This window comes from Vidua macroura, chromosome 1, assembly GCF_024509145.1.
Source record: "Vidua macroura isolate BioBank_ID:100142 chromosome 1, ASM2450914v1, whole genome shotgun sequence".
In the NCBI taxonomy this organism is placed as follows: domain Eukaryota; kingdom Metazoa; phylum Chordata; class Aves; order Passeriformes; family Viduidae; genus Vidua; species Vidua macroura.
The window spans coordinates 66,426,702-66,443,461 of NC_071571.1; the positions used below are offsets into that span (position 1 = coordinate 66,426,702).

At 42.5% G+C, this 16,760-nt stretch overlaps 1 protein-coding gene across 9 annotated transcripts in view; it reads right to left on the reverse strand.

Moving 5' to 3' along the window:
• Positions 1 to 5,540: 5,540 nt before the first annotated feature.
• The window catches only part of HIVEP1 (HIVEP zinc finger 1), a 126,677-nt gene continuing 115,457 nt past the window's right edge, over positions 5,541 to 16,760 (reverse strand). For 8 of the 9 annotated variants that reach the window (XM_053970379.1, XM_053997240.1, XM_053973528.1 and 5 more), the window contains one exon: positions 12,868 to 14,586. In XM_053970379.1, the coding sequence (XP_053826354.1) occupies positions 13,438 to 14,586 (1,149 nt within the window). In that variant the 3' untranslated portion in view covers positions 12,868 to 13,437. Of the gene's footprint in view, positions 6,099 to 10,614; positions 10,720 to 12,867; positions 14,587 to 16,760 lie in introns of those variants that run through there. The other variant, XR_008436160.1, reaches the window with a different exon arrangement.

Genomic DNA, 16,760 nt, shown 5'->3' on the forward strand with positions numbered 1-16,760 from the left:
ACTTAAAAGCAAACACCCTTCCCATAAATGCATATGTCTATAAATTTTATGGCTATGGGGAACATTAGGACTCTCTGCTCTAGCTTTTGTTTAATTGGAGCCAAAGAGGCTCATTCAATAAATTCTGCGTCATCTCAGAAGTGGTGATTGAGCCATGGAGAAAGTAATCCAAATATTGACATAAGACTGAAAGGAATGGGGAACATACCATATTAAACTCTTCTCATATTGACTATATATCCTCATTTGCCTTCTGTCTTTGTTTCTTTATTCTTTGCCAGATTGAAAATTTTTTTCCTCTGCTCCTCCCTCCCTCAAAAAAAAAAAAAAAAAAAAAAGCCCTTGTTTGAGATTTAATAGTTTGGTTTTCCTAGCTACCATCACTTACACTTCTCTCTACTTACATGAGCAGGCTACTATTTTGTTGCTGAAAGCTGCTTTATTTTCTGTCACCTACCATTAAGCCCTGAAGAGCTTGAAGTGAACCTCTTGAAGGAGAGACAGCTGCCATTTAGACTGTATGGCAATTTTTGTGATGGTTGTTCCTACAGATGACCCTGGCACAACAGACACGTAGATGTTTACCTCAGCTGAGGCTCTTGGTGCTTGGCCAGAAAGGCCATGTTTTTGCCCTAATAATAGTGCCTTTGAAGAATTAAATTACAGAGTTGGAGGGACTTAGAGCAAATGCTGAACCCAGAGTTACAATGTACTGACTTGACCACCAGAGCTGTGTTTGGGCATTCAGGCATTAGGTCTTCCATATTTGATATTAATTCTCTTCATAGGGTTGTTCTCTCTATTTTTTTACAAGGCAGAACTCTTGGGAAAGGAAAAAATGAAAGCAATTATGAGAGAAACATATATTATACAGAAAGAAAAGCCTGAGTCATGATTGCTTTTACAGCAGGCAGCTGCAGGTTCCCATACATAACCAGTAGCAATACAAAGCTGCCGTCCTTGTGGTGCAGCAGATGTGGTCAGCAAACACTTTGAGGAAGACTCAGGAATTTGGTGGGCATCAAACAGACCTGGGGGTATTCTTTTACAGTTGTTGCGGCCATATCCCTCAGGCTTACACTGGGTCAAGAATGCACAAATTTCTGCTGAACAGAAAAGAGAAAAGCAAGTGGAAAGACAGATACCAGAGCTTGTCTTCCTTGCCTTATAAAAACACTGTCTGAGAAAGATCCACTTCAAAAGTATAGGAAAATTGATGGGAAATGGGAGCAAGGAGGTAGGAAATAGTACTCTCCTAGCTGGAGAGAGTCCTTGACAAAGAAAAATCAAATCATGTTAGTTCCACATTGCAAAGCAGCTGCGAAATTCTGGGCCTGCCCATCACTGCTTTTCCCAAAATCTTCCACCATGCACAGACAACTTAGCTCTCTGTGAACCCAAACTGAACAGGATTGCTCCACTTCTAGTGCTCAAATCACTACCACAAGAATTAGAGGTCTGACTTGATGTTTACCACAAATAGATATTAAATGTGAGACTGAGTGTAAAGCAAGCAGCTAGAGTCAGTCTGAGCACAAGAATAATTCTTGCTATACATTGTGGCAGAAAAATATGCTCATGTGAGCCTCGGTCCTGCTCCTTCCTCTGTGAGACCACTGTGCTAATGAAAAATTAATCCGTCCAGAGCCAGCAGCTTTCTTGCTGCCCTCTCTCCCTTCCATCATCTGCCTCTCTGCTTAAGACCTCCTCTATAACCCACACAAATTTCTGGCTGCTAAACCCAGTTTATATCCCATTTCCAATTTATGAGTGTTTCACACTGATGAGCATCTGCTTCAGGCTTCTTGCCTTACCCAGACCCTCAACCCATTAACTTTGGGGCAGTTCCACATCTTGTATGAGACCAGGTAACAATGGTTCCTTGTTCTTTTTCCCTTATTCTTTATGCTCCCCCTCCCCTTACATCTTTCCTGACATAGCTGACTCCATATGGTGCTTCTCAACCTGGAAATCTGGTCTCTTCAGTGTTGGGATTATCCCTGAAATGACTGGAGAAGAGGAGGCTCTACAGACTCCTTTTGGCTTGCATAGAACAAAAGGACAACTTCCTCCCTTTCCTCCTGCCGATTTTTAAAATAGAGCTATTAGTTTTCTGTATTGTTATTCTGCCTGGCTTAATGAGCCATTCTCCTCAAACACTTCACATTAACATGTTTATGTATTTGCTTGCCTGGCTGGGTTCTCTAATAGCATGCCTTTGGTTCAGGTGCTCCCAGCAGAGGCTGCTCTGCCAGGCTGCAGGAAGCTCTCCATTCACTGCAGCTGTGTCTCCAAATTATGCTCTGTGACTGGCTGCTTTTGGGGCAATTGCTCAACGGTAATAAGAAGGAATTTGATAAATTTGATCTTTTTCTACAGGACCCATTCACACTGTGCCTTGGAGAGATGAATCAGTCTCATTCTTAGCAGGTTTTTTTTTTCTGCAGTATTAGCTGAAGGTCTTAGCAGGAGGATTATTTAAGAATAAAGTCTAGATTAAGATATCCTGCTAACCTAGAATGTGGCTAGGAAGGTTGATGCAGGGAGTACCAATAGGTTTGGGGGATAACCCTAAAAGTAAATCCATTTTAATTTTAAACAAATTTGGCAAGCCAATGCCATCCTTGCCAGAAAAGGATGACTGATCTGGCTGGTTGACTCTGGTGAAGCTTGTTTCAGTGTCAGGCTCATTTCTTTGAAAGGTGTTAGAAGATCTACTCCTGCATGGCTTTTTCTCTCTCTTTTGCCCTTGTGCTGGTAAACTTGAGTTTTGACTGATGTAGCAGCACAAGAAGGCAGGCAGTGAGAGTAAGCCTATCTACCATACCTACATTTTTGAAAGCTTCCTGTGAAATTGGATTAGCACTTAAATGTTGTGTGACAGAGCTGTATGTTCTGGGTTTTGTAAATGTTCTCAAGGAAAAAGAAAAAAAAAATCACTCTTCAAACTCATTTGGGGACAATTATAGTATTGCCAGATTAATTACAGTGTTTCTACAATGCTCTCCTCTGATTCTACTATTAGAACACAGCAGAAATCAGAGTCTGTTTTGACCTTTATTCAGAGCCTCTTGTTAAAGTGACTTTCACAACAGAACTCAATTTGTCACATTTTATTTGTACTTTAATTTTATTATTAACAGATTAATGAAGCTGGTAATGGGTTTCCCAATGCTCCCTTTGGAAATGTGAACTGTGTCCCTTCCTTACATCAATCTGCTGTCAGCAGATGAAGTGCCTTTGCAAAATGCTATTAACTGTTACCAGAAGCAATTAGTCAAAATAGCAAGTCAGCTTCAAAAGGAGAGACTCCAGATTCCCTCAGTGTGTAAAGAAAAGCGCATTAGTAGGATTTAATCTCTCCAGCAGCCACAAGCTTTAGGCCCTGCAGTAGGTGTCTAGGTTAATGACACATAGAAATGTGAATGTATCAGACTTTAATTTGCTCGAAGGAGCAATGCCAGGTAAAAAAAAAAAAAAAAAAAAATAGAAAAAAAATCACTTTCAGGTGTCATTAACAGCAATCCCCACAGTGCCAGAAATGCCCACGCTCTGTTGTAAGATAGTGTCCCTGTGCCAGCATTAAAAATCCATGAGTGAAATCCCTGGCCTTCCCAAAGGTGGTAGGAGACTGTTTTGTCACAGTGTTGAGGCCAGGCTTTGTCTTCTTTGTCTTAATTTTCTGGCCCAAACAGATATTTGAAAAGTATTTCACATCACCTTCCCAAGCATCAAATTCCAACCCCTTCTCAGACAGCTCTCTTTTTTATGCTGTGCCAGAAAGTCACAAGAAAATTGCTAGTGAGACACACACAACCTCCAGCTCCACTTCCCCCTGGGAAGCGATGGTTTGGCATCATCATTATTCCAACAGCTTTATTGTCTGGTCAGTGTTCCACAAGGGTGGCAACCCTGCACATGGCAAGGGGGGTTGGAATGAGATGGCCTTTAAAGTCCTTTCCAACCCAAGGTGTTGCATAATTTGATGGGCCTGACAAAATTGCGTTACTGTGCACATGCAGAACATGAGGCATGCTCAGTATATGGTCCCTAGCAGGAGGAGGTAAGAGTCTGAACCCTTTGGAGGAACAAAGTAGCACTAGGTAAAAAGCCAGCAGTCTCCAGCTCCCTCAACACTGCCCCAGATGAACTGACAGGGAGGAATCTGGGGGAGGTGAAGCATCTGGTTTAATGTCCTACATGCTTAGCAAAGTCTCAAGCATATGCTGTGGTATTCCTACTGCTTCCCAGATTGGACATACCAACAAGTGCCCCCCGCTCCTCTTTCAAATATTGGAAAACTATGTTATCCATCACTATTTCCAGTGCATTTCTAAGTACATGTGTAATGCATACGTGGGTCCAATTAAAAGGGGAAGGTCATGAAAACAACAGAATTTCCACTGATACTGAAAATAAAATATATTATCCATTTGTCCTCAGGAATGGGCAGTGAGGTTTCTGTTTCTATGCAGAAGGTTAGTATTTTTCATGTCATTTGGCCCTAGTTCCTTCAAACCCAGTCCCACCTCCTTTGGGTGGTTGCAGTGGCCCTGATGGATGCCTGAACTGTATCAAGGGGCAAACTCTGGGCTCAGTTCACATGCCTCTCACAACCCTGCCATATGCTGATACTCCCACACTGGGTTTTTTTTTTGGAGGCAAAGAACAACTCAGCACCAGACCTTGAGGACATTTTTCCTCAAAGAAAACATAAACAGCTGAACCCCACCCAAGGACTTGGACAAACTACAGTCTGGATAAAAACCACCACCCTTTATTTTGCCAAGACCTCATTGATTAAAAATATGCAGATTTAATGACTTTGCTGAGTGTTTGCAGAGTGTATTCCTGCTGGGTATGCTTTCCTCCACTGCCTTCAAGTGAATATTCACAGTGCATAAGGTTAAAAGGGTTTATCTTCCCCTCCAAGTTCAGAAGGATACAAGAAGAGTTAGAAGTTTAGGACTAAAAAAAAGCCTGGCAGAGTCCACTCTAAGATGTAAGAGCAGCACATTCTATCTTCTTTGATATGAGCTTAACAACAGCAAAAGACTGTCCTCTGGTCCCTCAGTCAGCTCTTTCTACTGATTGGAGGAAGAGCTTCTTGAAAAAACACGATGCATTTTTCAAACACTCCCAGAAAAATGGCCTTCTGTCTATCCAAACACATTGTCTGTCGTCTTAGATCAAACATGGCTCTTACACTTAAACATAAGGATTAAAAGGCATCCATTAAAAGGAGAGTTTAAAATTCTATTTTAAAAAAAGCTCAGAAGCTTAAAAGACTAATTATTTGTGTAATCTTCAAGATCAAACATTGCTGAAATAAAGACTTTAACTCCTTTATCAGATAAAACCTGTGTGCAAAGATTGCAAGAGGAGAAGATACTATTAAGATAATCTAGTTTGACCTCATGACCTCAGGTTTTGGCATTTCACTGGTACAGGACCCTTTCAGTTGTTCATGTAGCTATATAGAAAATTGAATAAAACCAGGGAGGATACAGCAGACTACATAAACTTGAAAAAAGCAGACCACAGGTGTTCATGTTCCTTTAATTTTTGTGTTTGTAGGCAAGGCTCAGTGCTTAAAGGGATAGTCCCAAGTCCTCTGCTGACGCAGTTGGTGCAGGTCTTGCTGAAGCTCACAGATGTCATTTTCCATCAGATGAGAATCTAGCCTGAGAAGTTCCCAACTATAAGGGAGAACTAAGAAAGTACAAAAGTGCAAATACCTAGAAAGGGCAATTTGCAGAAATCTTTGGGTAAACTATATTCCCAAAGTCTCTCTCCATTTTTCTTCTTTTTGTCTTTCTACTTTTTATGACAAGAGCTTAGGATTTTGTTCACTGTGCCAGTTTTCAGCAGGACAGGAGGGAGAAGCCAGGACACGTTTCTTTGTGTGTGTCTTTTCTAATCTGTTAGAGCTGTCTGATGTCTTCATATCTAATACATTCAGGACCTTTGATCTGAGTTGGAAGATGTCTCAAGAAGGACTGATGATTCACAGGAAAACAGGATATCCACAGGGGAGCCAGTTGCTCAGTCCAGCAGAATTAATCAGCATTAGATGTGTGAGCTCTTGCTCTGAAACACTGTAAATAAGAAAAACATCACAGATCATTATAGGTGTGGGAATAAACAAAGAGAGAAACACAATTTAAATCTCTAGGTGTCAAAAATGGTTTCTGAACCACCCACTTGATTTTTGGTGGAGCAAAACTGTCTGGTGTCCAGATGAAAACATGACTTCTGTTTTGCAAAGAGGCATTGTTTCAACATTTGCTTCTGTTCTGGCACTCAGACTGTTTTTGCAAACCAGAGACACACCTAACACTGGCTAACAAGTCTGAAATACAAGAGCTACCTTCCTGTGCCCAAACAGCCCAACAGCCTGGTTACAATGCCATGCTGTCTCTGTCTCCCATGCTCTCCCTGGCTTGGTCTGCCTTGCAGCTTGGTTTATCTTTCCCTCTTTCTTCTCTCCTGGCCTCATTTCAGCCAGTGAGTGCCTGCAGCTGGCCTGGCCAGAGCACAGGAGCTTGGAGCAGCCTCCTGGGAAGGAAGTGTAATTAATGGAGGTGCCTGTTCACCCAGGGACCTGAGGAACATCACCTCCCTTGCTGTGTAGTCCCTGGCTGATGAGGAGGGAGCTGGTGCTGCACTAGAAGATGGTGATTGCATCTTCCCTGGCACCTTTTGGTGGCAGGCACTTGCCACCACTGCGGTGTTGGTAGCTGAGTGGGCAGCACCATCTCCTCCTTCTCATGCTCACGTGAAGGATGAAGCCCTCGTGATTAGATTGTACAAAGGGCATGATCACTGTGGACGTAGTGTTCCTGAAGGATACTACTTTGTTAGATCTGTGCAGGACAGCTGGGTGCCAGAAGGGCAGCTGCTCAGGCTGGGGAATGTTTGAGCATTAGCAGAATCAGGGGATGCAGTAATGTTCTGTTCAAACAGGGAATTTTGGCTTCTTGTCAAAATTCCTTCTGATTAGTCAACAATTTCTGTCAAAAGATGCCTTTTAATTTTGACTTGATTTACCTTAATCATAAGGGTTGGGAAGGGTTAAGTCTCAAGATGATGGCTTTCCACTCAAGTGCTTCAGGTCTAAGTAGGTTCTGTTCATAGAATCATGTTTGTGTTGGAAGGGACCTTTTAAAGGTCATCTATTCCAACCCTCCTGCAATGATGCAAACTCCTTTTACAAAATCTCCTGCACAAGGCCCAGCACTGAGCAAAATCCCTACTGGTGCGCCTTGTCCTTGTGCTCGTGGGAGGTGAGTGGATGTTCTTGGGATGCTCCCTCCATGCCGTGTACCTCACTGCAAGTTCATGTCCAGGGATCACTCTTGCCTTCCACAGGCACTCTGCAAAAAAACTCTCATGAAAGTGGGGCTGCAATGGGGATGAGAGCTGTGCCAACAAGTGATCTCTGAACTCACTTCCATACCTGGATCTGGAGCAGGAAGATGATGGGGTGGCAAACGGCTCTTAGTAGTCAGTGATTTTAATGGAGAGCTTATTATTTATGATATGAGATGGAACCGTTACTTGTGTCACATGCTCTCTTTCTCAGGAGGAGGAATCCTACCCTAAGGTATTTAGGTACCAACACCAAAACACCTCAGACCTTCAAATGGAACTCCTGAAGCCCAAAGGGATGTTGCAACTGCCTAAACTCAACAAAAAGAGGAAATGCTGGGGGCATTTCACTTTACAAACAGCCTTCAGTTGGCCCATTTCCAGCACAAATGCCTCATCCGTGGTAATGGATTTCGAATACACTAAAGAGCACAGGCCACAAAACCAAACAAGCCTTAACATTTGACCTTACTGGGGAAAACAAGCCTACAATTACCAAAGAAAACTAAGCATGCCTAGCTAATTGACTCATGTTAGAACTCTTAAGTTTTGTTTCCATGACTGAACCATTGGAATGTAAAGCCTTGCCATCTTTCAGCTAGCATGGTTTCCTTAGATCTCATGGAATATCTGAAAATCACCAGTCAACTCCTAACATTTTGAGTAGTCTGTTCAGTATAAAGAGGAGAAATGTACAGACAAACATAAATGGCAACAACACCGTTTTTTTTTTTCCCCTGATTTAAAATTCCTGGAACAAAACATGAACATCAAATCAATGAATTACAAGCTGTTACACCCTTGTTGCTGTATGCTCATCCACCCACGAACATTCCATATAAAATTACCTAATAATCAATTTGAAGTACTTTAAAGTAGCTTGTTTTCATCCTAAGTCAGTAACAGAATCAGCAGTCCAGTGTCTAGAACTAAGACGAGGGGTCTTATCAAAGATATAAACCAGAAATGGTGTTAAGTCTTTGGTGTTTTAGGTATCATTTAAAAAGACCATCTGTAGGTGCTGAGACTCCTTACAAGGAACAGAAATTTCCCTAAAACATGGGAAGACAATTCTAGCCATGTTTTTTTTAAGTCGTTCATAATGTAACATTCACAATTAGAGACTGGCCAGAAGTCACCTAAGATGGGTGACACTTTCTGCTCCCATGAAAAACCAGGAAAGCAAGGAAAGGAGGAGATGGTCATACTCGTCTCAGAGAACCTTTCCAAAGCAATGAAGCAGTGGCCCATCAGATAAATCAGCTGAAGGTATCTTGAGTGAGCATTCTCACTTGTGGATTGTTTGGTTTCCATGGCTCTTGGCAAGTCACTCATGTTAAAACTGAGAATTTTTTATTTTGTTTTGATGAAACTGTCCCACTGTTAAACACATGTTTGAAGGGCAGTTTACAGGTTTAAATGACAGTGTTTATGAAAGCTTAGTGAGAATTATCTTGCAAAAAATGAGGATTTCTGTAGTAAGTTATATAGTGACAAATTAATTTTATATTCTATATATTTATATAACTACATGTCAGGAAACTCAAGGCAAGAAAAATCTGTTAAGAAACCATACAAAATGTTTAGCTAAGTGTAAGGCATGGTATGCCTGTTCCATGGTACATCTCTGGCTCTGAGGTGGGTCATATTGTGCTCAGCCTACATAGGTTGTCTGAGATGAAATGCATGTGATGGGCACTTGAATGTGTATGCAAAACACTGCTGTCAGACTTTCTGGCAAGGGATTTGCTGATATGGACCAAGTGTGGGCTGCTCTAGCCTCAGGGCATAATTTCCAGCAACCTGAAGCTCAGCAAATTACTTGAGAAAGAAAGGGACAAAGATGTGTACAGCAGCAGTAACCAAAGCAGGGCAGAGAATCCCTGCACCGACAAAGTACTTTATTTCAGCTGTGGTCCAGAAGCTGGGAGTTGCATCTGGGGATATAATGCTACAGGTCAAGAGATGTGAGGCCAGGACATTGGACATGTCTGTCTCTGGTTTAGTTCTTGACCTAAGAAGTGACAGGTAGGCCATGCTGTAGCTTATTAAAGCCCCAACGGGAAACACAGACACATTAAACAGAGTTCATGTTCTAAACTCATTGTTATTATATGGATATGCTGCCTCCAAAATCAGGTACCCACATCACCAGCAAACATCACGTATTGCAAAGAGAAATCAAGTAAGGTCTAGTTGAAAGAGCTACAGGCCATTGGCCACTGATCCTTTTTCTAGTGAGGGCTTTTGGCAGATCACAGAGAAGCATCTGCACAGATCCCACAGCAGCTGACTATGCTGTGTCTTTACTCTGGTTGTATTTGTACCCAGCCTTTAGCTGGCACCTGCTTGCACCCTCCTAATGGGAATAGGTTGTGAGAAGATGCCAGTGTGCCTGGGTACACTGAAGGGCAACACTTGTTCTGGCCCTTTAATGTTTAAACAGCTGTGCTGGATTTGCCAGAGGGTGTCCGACAGTCATTAAAAACTGATCCCTGAGTAAACAGCCCGGTGTTATTTATTCCAATTCAGCTGTGATAATTCACACCATCTGAAGAGCAGCCTAATACTGTACTGGCAGGTTTCTGAGATGCTTGCTACTGCTTTGAAGAGAAGGTTCCTTGTGGCAAGGGGAATGTGATTTCCTCATCACTGATGACTCTGGACAAGACAATAAAAGATACAACACAACTTAAAACAAAAGGAATTAAATCAGAATGAAAATGTAATTGCTAACACAGCAGTCACAGGCTTGTGCTCATGCAGGACACTTGTGTGTGCTGACATATTTATAGGTGTTGGTTACAGATACACTAACAGAGGAGATGTACAGAGTTTACAGAGTTCTATCAGGTCTGGTCACACTCCTAATTAGTTTCTTCTTCTTGCTGCACAAGTTGTAGAGGCAACTCAAGGAATATCCATTTGGAAATATCCTAGAGGGAAGGGAACAGTGTAATATTCAAGACCACAGTCTTCTACAAAACTGATTTCCTCCAGCCTTGATGTGAACATTAGATCTACAACATTGTATCTGCAACTACCTGCTAAAAACAGTAGAGTTCCTGCTTCAAATGTGGCTTATCTGCTTCGCGTGGGTAAGTGATGATTCGGTATTTGTCCTCAGATCTCTCGACCTGCAGTTTTACATCCCCAGAAGCAACTCACATCTTCTGGGCCTTATGGCTGAATCAGTGCCCACTCTCTTGGTCCTTTCTCCCTATTGTCCTAAAATGAACTTACCAAATGACACATCTTAACGTTCCTCTTTTTGACATATCTGTTGTCATGTCATTCTTACTCTCCAAAATATGCTTCCATCTCTTGCCCTTGATGTCTTCAAAACACCTAGAATAGAAAAGACAGATGCAGATCACCCAATTCACCAAGCTGAATCTTCTGTTAAACTGGAGACTTCCTGGAATTAATCCTGAGCAGAATACGAGCGCACCACAAATTGCTCGTCAAGTAAGTATTTAAGATGTGTATACAGTAAATCTCTGGAGTTTAGTAAAATCAGGACTCAGGGGCATGTGCAACAGCAATTACTTACCCACTGCTGCCTTATAAAACTCAGGAAAATGGTAATAAGTAGTGATGGCACTCAAAATTTTGGAGATAGTTTTACTTTGCTGTAAAGCTATCTGATTCTTTCATCTTTTTTTGGTCATGTTTTAGACAAATATGCTCAAATTAATTATCATAGCTCTAGTTTGCTGCTAGGTATCCATTTCAAAGGAGCTAAAACATGCAAAATTTCTGGAGTTCATTAACTGCAAACTGTCACCTGATTCTACCAGGATCAAGCTCTCAAAGCACATGTAACACAGCAATGTTTTGGTTCTAGCTTTGGCTGGTTGGGGTAATTTTACATAGGTAAAAATGATAATGGTACAAGACATGTTGACACCACTACTACACTTATAAGAAGAACATACAAATGCACAGTGACACTTCACACAGGGGTTGCACGTAAGACACTCACAAATTTGAAGTCCGGCGCTGCAGGGAGCCGAGGACTCTTAACTCTCATGAAGCTCAATGTGAGTTGAGAGTGCTTGGTGGTTTGGGTGCTCGGGCCCTCAGCGAGGCTCTGCACATTCATGTCAGAGATAGGAGTAATTTCCCTTTCTAGTGTGTGTGTTCCTAATTGCTAGATTAGTACAATTGCTGATAATCACGAGTAATAGAAATGGCTTTCTGGTACTGAAGTGCTCTTTCTGGAAGTTAATAAAGCTCATTCACATCGCCTACAGTTTTACAACACGCCGTAATGGAATAAAGTAATGAGTACAATGTGAGTACTGTACAAAAGACAGTGTAAAGTTAAAAATGGATCTAGGGTAGTGCTGCTTTTGAATATGAGCAGTGCAAGGTATGAATTACTTCCTTGAGATGGATACAGGAGTTAATCTGTGAACAATGCAGCCCAGCTCACATTCAAATTCGCTCCCTTTTTTTCCAGATTTGCTTCCTATCCTTTTCTTCCAGATGTTTTATATGTGCTCATCCTTGTTAATTCCATAAAGGTGATCATGCTTTTAACTTACACCTTCCAGTTTCCTACTGGAATTTGGCTATTAAAGAGGTTATAAAAACTTCGGTAACAACATGCTAAAAGGACACAGCAGGAAACCAACTCTACTAAAAAATTACAGCATGAATCCCAAGTAAATTTGAAACTTCTAAGAATGTGTAGCCCTGTCACTTGTCAGACGTGTCTCCTGCCACAGTTGGAACGCCTCAACAGTTCAGTGATAATTTTACATTGTTTTCACTACGTGCAAACAGAGGAGTGTTAAATTTCGTAATTCAGGGATCCATCCATGTTTTGTATGCCCAGTATGACAGGTTTGTTGTTAAAACAGCACATTAACTGTATGTGTAAAACCTCTAGTCCCTTCTTCTTTCCCTGCATGAGTAAGACAAAGTTGTATTTAAGGAGAAAATGGGTTTGTCTACCTGTAAATGAAGATCTCCTGAAACGCAGTCTCCTAAGAAGTTGATGGCAATCAGTAACGCCAAACCCTCATTACATTAGTGGCATTTTCACCAACTGTATTTTGGATTTTGCAATTAACACACAAAGAATTATTCCTTTCTTGTGTAACAACATTTTAATGTCAGTAAAAAGTGGTTTTATAGTTCAAGATTACAAATAAAAAAATATTTCATTGTGACCCTTTTGCCATTTTACCTCAGGCAAATCTTCAAATTTTAGTTAGGAACAAAACCACGAGGTGGACTGGATACTTGCTCTACAGAAAGCTGGGGGACTTCCTCCCCACTCTGCAATTGCTGGATGTTTTGAAATGGAAGATTTTACTCCAAGTAAAGCCCGATAAGTTAATCTCTCTCCCATGGCAGGTGACCACAGGGGCTTTTACCACCACCAGATCCTTTCAAGCTGAACCAGCTGGAAGGGCACTGAAAGGAATGAGTCAAGCACCTCTACAGCTACCGGACTGCATCAAGAAGGCACAACATAAGCAATGGTAAAGTCAGTAAACAAAATTTTACTGTAATATTTTGTAACACAGATACTGTATTTCTCTTTGAAGTGTAAAGCTACCGTCTTACACAAGAAAGATGGACAGACCCTTTTCCAAGACTAATATGGATACAATAAATATGGAGTTTTACATACTAGATCTGTACACAGAAACTTTGTCCCACAGCCATAGAAATTTACATTTAACAGTGCAACATATAATTTAATCCTTTATTTATCTGACATAGGATGTTTACTTACTAAACACAAGCAACTACCTGGTTTTAATATACATATTTTATATATATATATTTTATATATATATATTCAACAATCTGTACAGGTTTCTAAACATAAAACTCCAAAAAGGCACAATTGTCTATACAACATGTACAAAAATGGCTGGAGCTGACAAGAAACAACAATTATTGGTCAAGAGTTCATGATTGCACGAAGATTAGTAATGGGTTTGTGTCAGAAAAATGTGCTTTAAGGAAAGGAAGGTTTGCAAAGAAACCTGTGTTATAAAAAAAACCCAAAAACTCTAAAAATAAAAACACAATGAAAAACAAAAACTAGGTTGCTATTACAAGTCTATCCTCATCGTCACTGCTGCCATCGCTAAACTGCACCGTGTTTTGCCGCTGTGGCGGGGCAGCTGGCCTGGGTACCTGTCTGTCCGGGGTGACAGTTCGGTGGACTGGGGACTTGCTTAATGTGTTGGGATTCACCTTGGAGCGGGGCTCTGCCGGGGCAGCCCTCTTCACCTGGAGGGCAGGGAAGTCACGCTTTGGCTTGCTGGGGTTCGCAAGGTCAGTCTTTTCAGGATCAGCTTTCCCGGGACCAGCGGGGTTGGTCACCAGGGTGGGCTCGGGATGGCTCTTCCCGCTGTACCGCTGGCCGCCAGACACCACCTGAGGAGAAGCATCCCGCCTGGCCTGGCCAGCCTCGGCCGTGGGGAAGCCGACAGGAGCTGGCTCCAGCTGGACCTCGCCGGCTTTGGAGCCTGCGGTGGGTGCCTCGGAGGCTCCATGCCCCTCAGCGCTGGCGGGGCTGACGGAGGGGATGAGGGTCGGCAGGGCGATGTTCAGGATCTGCAGGCCGGGAAGGTGTCCCTGAGGGCTGGGGGTGCCCTGCGGGGCCGCGCCAGCCGTCAGCACCTGGAGGCCCACGGCGTTGAGGGTAATTCCCGGAGGGCGCATCTGCGGGGCGATGTTGGTGTTTGCCAGGCCCAGGATGTTCACTGTCTCCATGCCCAGCGGCGGCAGAGGCTGCAGGCTGGGCGTGCCGAGCCCCTGAATGCCCGGCACGCTCACCTGGCCGATGGGAATGCACGGCACCACGCTGTTCACCTCGGCGACTCCCACGGGATTCGTGGTGGTGCCGGTGGCCGTGCCGCCTGTCTCGCCAAGGGCACTGGTAGTTCTGTGAATCACGCTCACAGCTGGGATAGTGAGCTGCACTGGCCCCGCCTGGATGGGAACAAAGGTGGAGTAGGTGGCCAGGCCTGCAGGGACCACCTGGATGCCCCCGACCGGCACCATGCCATAGGGAGCCTTGGCTTGCTGCTGCGAGTGCAGGGGCAGGTGGCTGAAGAGGTGAGTCTGGGGAGCTCTCGGCTCGGCAGCTGGCTTCTCCTCTGGGATTTCAGTGTAGGGTGACGGCACTGTCATCGGCGTGCTGTGGTCTGCCAGCGAGGACGGGGAGCTGATGGAGGGCGTGCTCTGGGAGAGAACAACACAGGTGTGTTAATGTGGCAGCCACCGCTGCCCTTCAGTAACATGAAAACACGAAGGAGCTGGGAGTGCTTCCCATGCCCCCTTTTAAGAAAGAACAACAACAAAATGGTTCATAGTATATAGTGCCCAGCTTAAACAATTAACTGATTTCCCTTCTTTTCTTTTTCCACCTCCTTCCTCACCCACTAATTGCATTTTCCTCTCCTAATTACCCTTGCTTCATTTCTCTCAAACACTAGCGCTCAAAAACATTGCTGAGTATCTTTTGCACGTGTGTTTTAAGTGGCGAGAAGACTTTGAAGAACTGTTTTATATGGAAATCACCTCAGGCAAGAAGGTTAAATAAGCATAAGTTGGCATTTTTGATGCACTTGGGATCATCTCCTGAAGGCATTACAGCCTCCAGCAGGCAGAGGCAGCATCATAGCACATATGTCATAGGTGCTTCTAATGTGACAGACAGGGTAGGCAATGACAGGAGATGGCTGACAACTACAGCTTCTGCAAAGGTGGAGGTGATGGGTGGATACTGGAGTGAGATGTGGGATCCACATCCATTGCTGCCTCAGCTCACTGTGATTTATTTGGTGCTCACACCTGGATTTATAATGCTATTATTATCCTCCCTTTTCTTCTCCTACAGCCTATTACTGACCAAGGCTTGCAACTCCTCTCTCCTTTCCTAGAATCTCTTAAAATGAGTGGTCTGAAAGTGCAATTGTGATCTCGTGGTTATCTTTTCATTTTTGGCACATTCATCACACACACACACACACACACACACACACACACACACTGGTGCAACCTCACTTAGTTTTTACAGTCCTGACTCTCAAAAATTTTCTAGAGCAGGCAAAAAACTCAAAACCAGACAGAAATGTTTTTGAAATCTGCTCATAGAAAATGTATTGGCAAAGGGAGAATGTGATTAACTGGCTATGCAGTGCCGTTCTGTCTAAATGAGAAGATGGGTGTGAGAAAGAAGTCAACATGTTTCTCAGAACTGACATCTCACAAGAGATCCTGATAAACTGGTATGGATGCTTTCGAAGGAATGTACAACAGCCTTCCTGAGCTATGCGGACTCTTTTTCTTGAGTGCAAGAACTGGGATCCACAGCCATTCACAACAGGAACAGACTGTAGACTAACCACTGGAGACATAAGGCTGATGCTTCTTTAGGTCTGGGAAAGGAAAAGAAAATCTGGAAAGGAATTACTTCCTCGTATTACTTACATGCCTTCTTTTTTTTTTTTTTTTTAAATGTATTAATGTAGACAATTATTAAAGATATATAAATGAATACTGTTCAACATTTTTAATTGCATGAATATTTACTTGAGGCTTCAGTGATTCCATTTAATGAGGGAGTACACTCAGTTAAATGTCCTTCTGGTATCCACTGGCAACAATGGAACCTAAACTCCAAATACTAGGACCCTTCCCATTTTATAGCAGGCATACACAGCAATCAGAGACCACTTAATTTTATTCTCTGTCATACTAAAACTCACTCCAATTTACATTTGCCACATGAACTTACAGTTCCCACAAGCAGGGATGAACCTGTGTCAAACAATACAATTCAGCAATAATTTTTACTGTTTCTCCATGTCAACAGTTTGCTATCTCAAACTGTGTAAAAAATAAACCTAGTAGTGTAAATTTTCAAAGAAAAAACCAAACCACTAAGTACTTAAAACAGATTGAAATTTTTACTTTTTATGCTTTTGAAAATTTTCTGCTACATTTTTTTCAGTAACTGTATGCAGTTAGGTTTAGGCTTGGGCTTGATGATCTCAAAATTTTTTCCCAACCTAAATGATTAATTGGTTCTATATAATATTTCTAAATATTACATTCATCATGGAGAAGGCAGTGCTTTGATTATCCCTTTAATTAAACTATTGTGCATCTCTTTTTTTTTTTTTTGAGCATTGGTCTGAAAAGCTCAAATGCCTTCATGGTCTGTAGCAAGAATTAAAAATTCCAAAAGCTATCTTTAGGGTCAGTATGGTGACTTCTACCATCCCCATCACAGTCCATTAAAGCCATTGCTGAATTGAAAAAGGCTCAGCACCTGCCACTTCCCTCTGTGATTTCAGGGGCTCAGTTTTAAAAAACCAAACCACCAGTTGCCAAAATTACTGAATGCTCCC